The sequence below is a fragment of the Pseudophryne corroboree genome, chromosome 2 (assembly GCF_028390025.1).
Source record: "Pseudophryne corroboree isolate aPseCor3 chromosome 2, aPseCor3.hap2, whole genome shotgun sequence".
NCBI lineage: Eukaryota > Metazoa > Chordata > Amphibia > Anura > Myobatrachidae > Pseudophryne > Pseudophryne corroboree.
The window spans coordinates 216823035-216835785 of record NC_086445.1 but is presented as its reverse complement, the minus strand read 5'-3'; the positions used below and the strand labels follow the sequence as shown (position 1 = coordinate 216835785).

At 44.5% G+C, this 12751-nt stretch overlaps 1 protein-coding gene across 2 annotated transcripts in view; it reads left to right on the top strand.

The window, feature by feature from the left end:
* The window catches only part of LOC135009957 (glycoprotein-N-acetylgalactosamine 3-beta-galactosyltransferase 1-like), a 53590-nt gene that overhangs the window by 15451 nt on the left and 25388 nt on the right, over positions 1-12751 (top strand). For both annotated transcript variants that reach the window (XM_063952314.1, XM_063952313.1), the window contains exon 4: positions 7390-8051. In XM_063952314.1, coding sequence (XP_063808384.1) covers positions 7390-8051 — 662 coding nt within the window. The remainder of the gene's footprint in view (positions 1-7389; positions 8052-12751) is intronic.

Sequence of the window (12751 nt, the reverse complement as noted above, 5' to 3'; positions counted from 1 at the left end):
TTACGTCAGCCCCATCTGTAGTGCAGCATTGCTTTACCAAGACACAAATTTACTGGCTTTTTTTTTTTTTTTTTTTTTTTTTTTTTGTGTGCATTGCTTCCAGTTCAGTCTTCTACATAAAGGGGCTGATTCTCTTATGTGGAATTTGTGAAGTCCTAAAATACCATAACAATTACACTACTATGATCCAGTTTGAAACTTACCACTTTTAAAAATGAATAATTTGTTGGGCATGACTGGTTCTTCATGAAACCTTGCTGACGCCATATTACCAATTGTATTTTTACAGTTTGTTTTTCATAATCCTCTCCAGCGCACTTCTGTAATCCAGTAAAAAAAAAAAAAAAAAATAGAAACCCTAGTTACACACACTAACAAATGTCTGAGAAGTCACTCATCACTTCATGGCGCTTCTGCAAAGAGGTCCATTCATGCATTTTTCTCTAACGTCATAGTGGATACTGGGGTGACAGTACCATGGGGTATAGATCGGGTCCATTGGAGCCTGGCACTTTAAGAAATCAGTCAGTGTGTGCTGGCTCCTCCCCTCTATGCCCCTCCTGCAGACTGTTTAGAAAAATGTGCCCAAGAAGCCGGGAGCATTAGCTGGAGCTTCAGAGTTTTCTTCTTCAGAATTTGTTAGTTTATTTTTTTTCAGGCAGCACTGGTTGGCAACCAGTCTGCCTGCGTCATGGGACTTAGGGGGGGGACCGAACCAAGTTAATATAGAGGTAATGTTTCGTATCCCCACTGACTGAACACTGAGCTCCTGAGGCGCTGTTTCTCGTGCCCCAGGGTGTGAGCCCATGCCGGCAGCATGCTGCCACCCCTAACAGATGCCGAATAGACGCGGTGAGTTCTACACCAGGGTCCTGGTTTGCGGGTCCCCGGTGACAATGGTGGCATTAGGGCGCGGCGGTCACTGAGCATCGAGCTGCGGTGCCTGCTGGGAACCCACACTGGTGCCAAGTAAAAGAGGGATCCTAATCCTATTTTATTTATTTATTTTTACACACTCTGACATTAAAAAGCCAGTATAATCTTTATAGGGACTGCGTGCCATTGAAGGGGCAGGGCTTCCTGGAGAGCAGGACCAGAGGCTGATAGGCGGCATTTCCTGCTGCTGACTACAGGCTGCACGCTGAGACTGCTCTTCCACAGAGGCCACTGAACCACCAATTATACTAATACCAGGGGGTCTTATAGAAAGCGGGGGAGCATATATACAGCGGTTACACTGCTGTACTCATAACAAACCTATAAATATACCCAGCGGAGCGCTGCTCTGGACTGAGGTATCGTGTGCTGGTCCCAATCCTCTGTCTCACTCCATTCAAGGCTGTCTGGGCTTATTGTGCTGTTTCACTAACGTGTTGTCACTGCATTGTTTTAACGCTGTTTTCTGCTAGAAGCATGTCTGGGAAAAAGTCTATGTCCTTCTTGCAACACCAAGTTTACACACTCTTCACAAGGGTCTTTACTATGTACCCAGTGTTCTCTGCCTTCACAAGGTAGTGGCTTGCAGGAACCTGAATGGTTAGAATTATTTAAAACAATGATTACTAATATAAATTGAGTTAGCTGCTGCAAAGCAGGAAAGGCAGACTTTGAAACAGTCTGTAGATGATTTCTTGGTCAAGACCGCTGACTACAGAAGGCTACTCAGCCCTCTCTGGTGGTCTCTCATAAACGCACACTCCCACAGGTGCTCCAGTCTGACTCTGATACTAAAATACCAGCGTTAGATGAGTGAAAACTGGAGGTGGAAGAGGACAATACTGTCTCCATGGGTTGAGGCCCTGATTTATGCTATTAGGGAAGTCCTCAACATACATGATAAGGAGACAGAACCAGAAGAGAAATTGCTTTTTAATGTGAAACCAGAATCCTCTGTCCCCTTCCCTATCTCAAAAGAATTTTAAACTCCGTTTCCAAAGAGGCATGATTGAATCCTGTACAGAGGGAAAAAGAGGCAGGTGCACTATCTCACACTAGCGAAACCTGTAATAACCAGAGGCATTTAGCATAATCCTGACCAGGGCTATGAGCTTACCAAATGAGAGGCTACCTTGGTGCGGTGGGTAAGTCCTTAACGCTAACTGCAGGGGTTCAGGTCCGGGGGGCAGGACACCCCAAAGCCACCAAGCCAGACAACCCCAGGGCACCGCAAGAGTTATATGACAAGAAATGCATTACTCCTAAGCGGTTACTAAATTCCTTTCCCTTTCCTGCTGAGGATAGGAAAGTTTGAAGTATCCACTGACTGTGGGTTTTCCCAATGTCCAGGCTGTCGCGTAAAATCATACTTCCTGTACCTGGGGCTATCTCCCTCAAAGACCCAGCTGACCGCAAAATTGAGACTACACTCAAATCAATCTCTACTGCAGTGGGCGGGGCCCAACGCCACACTATTGCTTGCGGATGGATCTCTAGGCTTAAATGATCCAATAATATAACCAATGGGTTTGACCCCCTGCCTCAGGATGAGATCCGTAAACTGCTGCAACATATCCCAGATGCTGCAAACTTTGAGCGAAGCGGTTAATGTATTATGTCTCCTTAATGGCTGTACCACGGCTATGGCGGTCTTGGCTCGCAGAGCCCTGTGGCTGCGACAATGGTCAGCAGATGCTGATTCTAAAAGGGGTGTTGAGAACCTTCCTTTTACAGGGGATGTCTTGTTTGGAGAAGAACTAAACAAGTGGAAACCTCAGACGACGGCAGGTAAGTCTACCTATCTGCCGTCTGCTGCACATCCTGCTAAACGTCCCTACCCTGGGCCCTCTCTGCAGTAATTTCGTGTGGCAAAATTCAGAGGCAGTGCCAGAGGCGCGTCCAATGCTGCTAAAGGAACTCGCAGTAAGTCCCATAAACCAGCAGCTGTTGGAGCTTTGGACCAGGCCTACAGATCCTCATCCACAAAGCCCTCCGTGTGACGGTTGGCCCCAGCAGCAAGGCGACTTCCAGGTAGGTGCTCGCCTTCAGCACTTTACCCATATGTGGGCAAAGTCCTGCCGGGATCCTTGGGTGAGGGAGCTCATATCCAAAGGATACCGGCTGAAATTTCAGGAACTACCTCCTCTCAGATTCTTCAAGTCAGCCTTACCAGGTTCACCAGTAGCAAGAGTTTCCTTGCAAAAAGCCCTTCAAAAACTGCTTTCCCAGGAATTATTGTTCCATTACCTCTTCCGCTGCAAACAGATCGGTACGGCCGATCTTGAACCTCAAATCCATGAATCCGTATCATCGCATGTTCAAATTCAAGAGGGAATCCCTAAGGGCAGTGATCTCCGGACTGGAGCAGGGGGAGTTCCTCATATCTCTGGATATCTAGGATGCATACCTTCATATCCCAATATGGCCGCCTCATCAGGCTTATCTTCGGTTTGCGTTACTAGATCACCATTTCCACTTCCAGGCCTTACCCTTTGGTCTCTCCACAGCTCCAAGGGTATTCACAAAAGTCATGGCGTAGACTATGCTGCAATTGCGCAAGATGGGAGTCACCATAGTCCCATAGTTGGACTATCTCCTGATAAAAGCGGTGTCCAGGGAACAGCTGCTACACAGCATTACTTGACAACTCGACTGCTTACGGACCACGGATGGATCCTAGATTTCCAGAAGTCTCACCTGAAACCATCTCGGAGAATTCAGTTCCTGGGAATGATCCTGTACACTGTATCTCAGAAGGTATCCCTTCCGATGGACAAGGCCTTGACTATCCAGCCTATGATCCGCTCAGACACTGCAAAATCTCGATTCATCTTTGCATTCGATTGCTGGGCAAGATGGTAGCCTCCTATGAGGCAATACAGTACGGCAGGTTTCATGCATGTCCGTTCTAGCTGGATCTGCTGGACAAGTGGTCAGGATCTCACCTGCACATGCACCTGAGTATAACTCTATCGCCAAAAGCACGGATCTCCCTGTTGTGGTGGCTACAAGTTTCTCGCCTTGTGAAGGGTTGGTCTTTCAGCACCCAGTCTTGGACCCTACTGACAACGGATGCCAGTCTCAGGGGTTGAGGTGCTGTGACCCAGGGGGCCCAGTACCAGGGCAAGTGGTCAAGTTGGGAATCTGCCTTTCCCATAAAATGTCCTGGAACTCGATGCTTTTTATAATGCTCTTATGCAGGCCTCCTATCTGCTTCGGAATCATGCTGTCCAGGTGCAGTTGGACAACACCACGGCGGTGGAGTACATGAAACGACGGATGAACAAGAAGCAGGGCCGCAATGCGAGAGGTGTCAAGGATACTCCTCAGGGCGGAAGCCAACGCAAGCGCCATCTCAGCCATATTCATTCCAGGAGTGGACAACTGGGAAGCGGACTTCCTCAGCAGGCAATACCTCCATCTGGGGGAATGGAGCCTTCACCCTCCGGTGTTTCAGCAACTGGTTCACCAATGGGGCTGTCCACAGATAGACCTGATGGCTTCTCATTTCATCAAGAAGCTCCGTTGTTACTGTTCCAGAACGAGTGTTCCGCACGCTGCAGCAGAGGACACTCTGACGGCGCCGTGGAACTACCAGTTTGTATACCTGTTCCCTCCAATCCCTCTCATTCCAAGAGTTCTAAAAAAGACTCAAAAGGGAAAGAGTTCAGGCAATTCTAATTTCCTCGACAGGCCTTGTACGCGGACCTCCTAACCATGTCTCTGGAGGAACCCTGGCCGCTGCCGCTACTCAAGAACCTTCTTCAACAAGGACCGTTCGTCTATCCAGACTTACTGCGGCTATGTTTGACGGCTTGGAAGTTGAGCGGGAGATCTTAACTAGAAAAGTTCTCCCATCCAAGGTTATTTCCACTATGGTTCAGGCCCGTAAGGTGGTCACGTCCAAACATTACCACCGCACCTGGAAGAAGTAGGTCTCATGGTGCGAGGGTAGAAAATATCATCCTCTTGTGAAATTTCGACTTGGCCGTTTTCTGCTCTTCCTGCAAGCAGGTGTGGATAAGGGCCTACGGTTAGTCTCTATCAAAGTTCAGATTTCGGCTTTCTATGTTCTTCCAAAAACTAGCGGCACTCCCAGAAGTACAGACTTTCCGAAATGGTGTTCTTCACATTCAGCCACCCTTTGTCCCTCTCACAGCTCCATTGGATCTCAATGTGGTCTTGACTTTTCTCCAGTTAGACTGGTTTACACAGTGTAGACTTGAAGTATCTAATGTGGAAGACCGTCACGTTGCTAGCTTTAGCCTCTGCAAGACATGTATCAGAATCGGGGGGGCGTTATCCTGTAAGAGCCCATATTTTGATATTTCATAAGGATAGGGCGGAGCTCAGGACTCGCCCGCAGTTTCCGCCGAAAGTGGTATCGGCTTTTCACATTAATCAACAGATAGTGGTTCTGGTATTGTCTGACACATCGGTTGCTCCAAAGTCCTTGGATGTTGTGAGGGCTTTGAGGATTTGTCAAGAGGACAGCTCGTCACAGGAAGTCTGACTCCCTTTTTGTCCTTTATGACGCTACCACAATTGGTCATCTTGCCATTTGCCAAATTCTATCCAGGCCTACTCCACAAGCTCGGTGTGTTCTTTCTGGGTGGCTGCCCAGGGTGTCTCGGCCTTACAGTTGTGCCGGGCAGCTACTTGCTCTGGTTCGAACAGGTTCGTTAAGTTCTATAGGTTTGGCACCTTGGCCAGTGATGACCTTCAGTTTGGTCAGGTGGTTTTACATGGCTCTCGGCACTCTCTCCCATCCATTCTGGGAGCTTTGGGACTTCCCCATGGTACTAATGTCACCCCAGTATCCACTAGGACGTTAGAGAAAATAGGAATTTTAATACCTACCGGTAATTCCTTTTCTCGTAGTCCATAGTGGATACTGGGTGCCTGCCTCAGTGCTTCGAGTTCCTGCTTGTAAGTGTCTTGTTTGGGTCTGCTGTTGCTGTTCCATGTTTGGTTAGCGTTGCTATCCTTTTATTCTAGTTAGCGTTGCTTTCCTCTGTTCTGGTTAGCTCTGCTATCTTCGTTATTGTTGTGTGTTGATTTGTTACCTCACCGCTATTTGTGTATATATCCTTCTCTCAAAGTATGTCCATCTCCTCGGGCACAGTTTTCCTAGACTGCGTCTGTTAGGAGGGGCATAGAGGGGAGGAGCCAGCTCCCACTGACTGATTTCTTACAGTGCCAGGCTCCAATGGACTTGATCTATACCCCATGGTACTAATGTCACCCCAGTATCCACTACGGACTACGAGAAAAGGAATTACTGGTAGGTATTAAATTCCTTTTTTTTTTAAATTCATAACTTATCAAGAGGCTCTAGTTTGGCACCAACAATCATTGGCAGTTACTAATCTTACGTATGCCCCATGGACAATAATTATACACAAAATGGAAGTTGCTCAAATCCAATTCATAAGCTACAGTAAGGCAGGGGCATGAAAGTAATACCCTGTTCATATTGCCAAAATAACCCAGGTTATTGCCAGGTCAAACCGGGTTGAGATGCAGTGTGAAAGCGCCAAAGTGAAATAACCCAGGTTGAGCAACTTGCCCTTTCAACCCGGGATTAAAGCAGGGTTAAACACTGCATGGACCCGGGTCGTTGTGCAGTGTGGAAGGGTCTGACCCCGGTTCTTCAACCCAGGACACACAAAAAGGCACTGATTGTATGTCCCTGTGTCTTGATGTCAACAGCCACAGCCCTGGACACACAGGTAGCATGCTGCAGACATCAAGATAAGTTCAGCAGTCTGAGGGGTAATTGCCTTGGCCAGTTGGAGTGATGAGGAGGTGAGGGAGCTGTTAAAGGTGAAGGGGGGCAGCTGATATATGCAGGCAAATTACAGGCACTGTCAAAGATGCCATAGTGTACAAAAACATCACCAAGGTGCTTGAATCCTGTGGCTTCCACAGGACACCGCAGCAGATCATAAATACATTACAGGCCTTAAAGGAAAATTACACCAAGGTCCATGACCATAATAAATATAAAAGTGATGCAGCCAGGCTTGAAAAGGTCCATTTTAAATGACATCCATAGTATTTACGTGGGTGACCCGGGTTCAGTGTGAAAGGGTCGGACCCGGGTTTGCAATATGAAAGCGGTATAAGGGGATTACCTTTTTAAGAAGAAAGAAGAAAAAAAAAAAAAGCAATACACAAGATTTCCACAGCACACTACTGTTGTGCAAGCCAGTATACAAGATGACCTTCATGTAATCTACCATACACAGATAAGTTACAGTAGTCTGGATGTAAATGAGTTCTTTGAGATCTTTCACGTGTTGGCAATGTGAAGACATCCAGTACTTGGGCACTAATGAGTTCTGTTTTTCTAACCGGCGTACTATTGCTGTTCCGCATCTTATGGTTATTAGTAGACTACTAAGGTACTGTAATTCATGTCACTGATTATTTTACATTTGGGTCTTGTAGGTAACAGCACAGTGAGTGATGAGCTAGCGCACAAAGTCAGAATACTTTGCTGGATTATGACTGGACCAGACAACTTGGACACAAAAGCTATACATGTAAAGTACTCCTGGACCCGTCATTGCAATGTGGTCCTATTCATGAGTTCCACCACCAATGACAGCTTCCCCACAGTTGGTTTGGATACCAAGGAAGGGAGGGACCAGCTTTACTGGAAGACTATTAAAGCCTTTCAGTATGTGCATAAGTACTACCTCGAGCATGCGGACTGGTTTTTTAAAGCGGATGATGACACCTATGTTGTGGTGGATAATTTGCGCTGGATGCTCTCTAATTATACACCTGACCAGCCTATCTACTTTGGGAAACGCTTCAAACCATTCACGAAGCAGGGCTACATGAGTGGTGGAGCTGGTTATGTACTTAGCAAGGAGGCGTTGAGTCGCTTTGTGGAAGGATTCCGCACTGGAGTTTGCCAACATACCACATCTGTGGAGGACTTAGCACTTGGTCAGTGTATGGAAAAAATGGGGGTTATAGCTGGGGACTCCAGAGACTCTGAAAAAAGGGAAACTTTCCATCCATTTACACCGGGTTACCATCTTGAAGGATATTTTCCGAAGAGCTTTTGGTATTGGAGCTACTGTTTTTATCCCATTGTGGAAGTAAGTGCACAAAAGCATTGTTGCTGGAACCTGAGGGGAAAATTAAAAAAAATAAATAAATAAAAAATAAAAAAAAATTATATATATATATAACAAATGAGGGGCGCGGAGTATCAGTGTAATGCTTCAACAGTTACTTTTAATTGTAGTACATAGATACATACATATCGGTTTAGATAAAACGGCTCAGTCAGTCCCCCTCGGTGTCTCCGGATCACATCCGATAAGAAGACCTCCCGCTGGCACTTCACCGCTCTCCGGTTAATGCGTTTTAAAATCAGGACAGCATGCAGAACGTCAGCACGTCCATTCAGTCGTTGTCACGCCAACGCGTTTCAACCATCAAGGTCTTCGTCAGGGGGTGTGGCTACTGAAGATCTAATCCCGTATTTATAGACACAATGTTAATTAACCAGTAATCATACATCTGGTGAATAGTAAAACAATTTACACTAAAAAGTTTTAAAAAAATTCAAAAAATCCACAGTATATCATTACAAAATATTGCACCAATTGTATATTGATACATTAAAAATAATAAACAACACTTTCTTATTTATGTTTAAATGCAATATAAACGTATTAAGCCGTTAATTAGGCACAGGTGGCATATATATTACAATGAGACACAATAACCCCTAAATACAGGGGGAAAAAAGAATTTACTACATTTGTTTAAAAATATATACATAAAAAAGAAAAAAGAAAAAATATATAAATATACATAAATTTCTCCACAGTGGCACGGATCATAAAACATAATAAATATATTCCTAAAAGAGAAATAATTAAATAAAAGGGGAGACACAAGCGAACAAGAGTCAGACTCCAATATAATATATTGGAGTCTGACTCTTGTTCGCTTGTGTCTCCCCTTTTATTTAATTATTTCTCTTTTAGGAATATATTTATTATGTGTTATGATCCGTGCCACTGTGGAGAAATTTATGTATATTTATATATATATATATTTTTTTCTTGTATATATTTTTAAACAAATGTAGTAAATTCTTTTTTCCCCCTGTATGTAGGGGTTATTGTGTCTAATTGTAATATATGCCACCTGTGCCTAATTAATGGCTTAATACGTTTATTGCATTTAAACATAAATTATAAGAAAGTGTTTATTATTTTTAATGTATCAATATACAATTGGTGCAATATTTTGTAATGATATACTGTGGATTTTTTGAATTTGTAAAACTTTTTAGTGTAAATTGTTTTACTATTCACCAGATGTATGATTACTGGTTAATTAGCATTGTGTGTATAAATACGGGATTAGATCTTCAGTAGCCACACCCCCTGACGAAGACCTTGATGGTTGAAACGCGTTGGCGTGACAACGACTGAATGGACGTGCTGACGTTCTGCATGCTGTCCTGATTTTAAACGCATTAACCGGAGAACGGTGAGCGGTGAAGTGCCGGCGGGAGGTCTTCTTATCGGATGTGATCCGGAGACACCGAGGGGGACTGACTGAGCCGTTTTATCTAAACTGATATGTATGTATCTATGTACTACAATTAAAGAAACTGTTGAAGCATTACACTGATACTCCGCGCCCCTAATTTGTTTTTTCTGCATGTAAACCATTGAGCCCGTGGTACGGCTCACATCTTGAGGAGGCTGCAGAGGATTTGTTGTGTCCAAAGGTGATTTCTTCAGGAGCATCCAATTAACTCTGATATGGACTTGGTGGATCAGTATATGTATGTATGTACGCCGGCACTCGGATATAGATACGTTTAAGGCAGAATGTACAACGTTTCGGAGAACTTTATTTAAACTCCGTCACCTGATGACGGAGTGTAAATAAAGTTCTCCGAAACGTTGTACGTTCTGCCTTAAACGTATCTATATCCGAGTGCCGCCGTACCTGGAAATATGCTGTGGGCCTATTTGGGCACCTAGGAGGGCACCGGAGCTGTTGTATTTGTTACTAGGAGTGCTGCCCTAATTGTGGATATAGACGTATTGTATGTATGTATGTATGTATGTATGTATGTGTATGTATATATATAATATATATATATATATATATATATATATATATCACACACACACACACACACACACACACACACACACACACACACACACACACACACGTAGTCTTCCACCTCTTTCCTCTGTATTAACTCACATATACGTTCATAGGAAATAATTTCTGATGTGCAAAACATCTGCAGTCTAGTAAGAAGTAGTGTTGAACATACTAGGCTGAGGTTACCTTGCAACAATGCAGAAATCAGAGGAGCATGAGACTGCACCTGGTGAAGGCAGAGAAGATTTTTTTTTTTTTTTTTTTTTTTTGTGAAGTAGGGAGTAGATCTGTCCCTATTGCAAATCAATGCTGAATGACAGACAAATTATTGAAATTTGACAAAGGGGTAGAGAGAATGTATTTTTAGGAGTGTTACTTGCTGTACGGAGTGGCAAACAGACATTCTCATACAACAAATAGACTCGGACCTGGCAGAGACTTTATTATTATTATTTATTATTATTATTATTATTATTATTATTATTATTCTTTGTTGCACAGCAGCATCTGCATGCATTAGAGTAAAACACTTCCCACACACCAACTTGACACACACACATACTAAATATTATCCCTGCACTGTCATGATTGATTTAATCCTTACACAAAGTTTAGCAAACCAATGTTTTAGGACAAACCTGAAAATGTATTATATTGGAAAGGGCAATACTAGAGTGGTAGGTGCACTTCTCAGTCGGTGGGTCCTCTCCTGAGAGCAGTGGGTATGTATGCACCTTGATGTACGTTGGGCAGAACATCCAGGAACACCGGCAGAGCATCGAAGCATTGAGCACTATCTACAGTTAGTGTGCTTCATAAATGATCTCTTTTCACCACCCTGAAAATTCTGAACGCTTGCAGTTTTGGCTGTTAAGAGGGAGCACAAAAGTTAAAAACTAGATGTACCTGGTATTTATGAACTGAACACAGGGTAAACTTTACATTTCTCTGGCTGGGTCCACAGGATTATCCACAGGATAACATTGGGATATTGTCGAGCGACAGCGAAAATGGCACTAACACGGTCACAAGCTTTCTGGTTTCCCAGGATGCATTGAGGCCTCCACTATATAGTCCCGCCCACTGACTCAGTCAGATCAGTTTTTTGCTTGGTGCGGCAGGAAGCCGCATGGTCACAGGGCTGCTGTGAATAAAGCAGCCTAAAGCTTTTATTTTATTTTTATAGACTTACTATATTTTTAGAGCAACTTATCTTAACAGCGTCTTAAACGCATATTAGAAAGAGTCGCTCCAACAACTCCCCACCAGGTCGCAACAACGCTTGCCTTCGGGTATCAGTGCTGTCTCGACGGGAGTCTGTGTCGGATGTTCTAGCAGGTCCAGCAGACGTAACCAGGCTGTGGCCGGAGCATGGGGAGACGGTGAGTCTATGGACTTCCTCTTACTAGAGGGGTCAGGACACAGCTACACTGATTTGGTGGAGACTACAGTGTGTTGATGCGCCGAACATCTCGAGTGTAACAGCGCTATGCTCTGGGGATCATAGGCGCCAGGACTAGGTAGAGGCCGCGATCCTGGGCGTTTAAGTCAACGGGGGGTTTCAGACGCTCTCCTGGCCATCCCTCCTCCGAGTTCATAGCCAGTTCCCGTGTGTCTCTCGTTTCATGAACTAAATGACCTCACTTCCGGCTCAGACGCTACCACGAGGGTACTCGGTCGCAGCTTAGACGCTGCGGTTGTGTACACTGGAGATAAACCCGCCCAGACTGAGTCGCAGGCTTTAGCGTCTGCATACACGTGTAAGTCGCTCAGCGTCCGTGTCCGTTATCAGTTACCAAGAGCGGCAGTGTACACCAGTAGCGTCTGAATCCACTCCGCATCTTACGAGCGTATTTGCTTGGATATGGAAGTGTGGTGAGTCTCCCTGTATCCCGCTCTCTGGAGGCAGGGTATACTGTACTAGAAATTCTCTCTACTTCTTAGTATGCGTTGTTAATTTTTAGTACCTATTGCATATGAGACCTGTATATTACTGTGTTTTCTGCATGTTATGTTGAAAATAGAACCAGTAAAAACATAAGTACAATTTTCCTACTTATGTATAAGTTATTATGGAGGTTGTATTCTCATATGACAATGTCTAATGCTTTAACATGTGACTGACTGCTAGTATGTGTGCTGACTTTTCTGTGTAATGTCAGTCCTGTTCTGACCCTCAAATCAGGTGCACTGTGGTCAGATTGATCTCACCTCTATATACTGACATATAGGGTGTTCTTCAGTCACAAATTGTGTAGTCGATAACAGGTTAATACCATGTCTGTGAGTGGCAAAAGTGATGAGGAGAATTTTATCAAGCACTCCTATAGCCCTAACATGCTTATCTTGTAAGTCAGGGGTAATTGATATGAATCAATTAGTCACTTATGAGGGTTTGTGTGCAAACTGTTTTGCTTTTCAGCGAAGTAAAAAACAGGAGTTGGTTCAACCACCAACAGAGCCACCATGGAATATGTTCGCAAAGACTCTGTCTTCAATAGCGGACAGGTTAGCTCCGGTAGCACCACCTCAAGGGTTAGGTTACACTGTGAACCCATACATGCAGCTCCCCTCCTATGGTTTGGTTCCAGTAGCCTCTACAAGCAACCAAGGGGCAGGTAAGACTAAGATAGATACGTCTGTGTGGCAGACT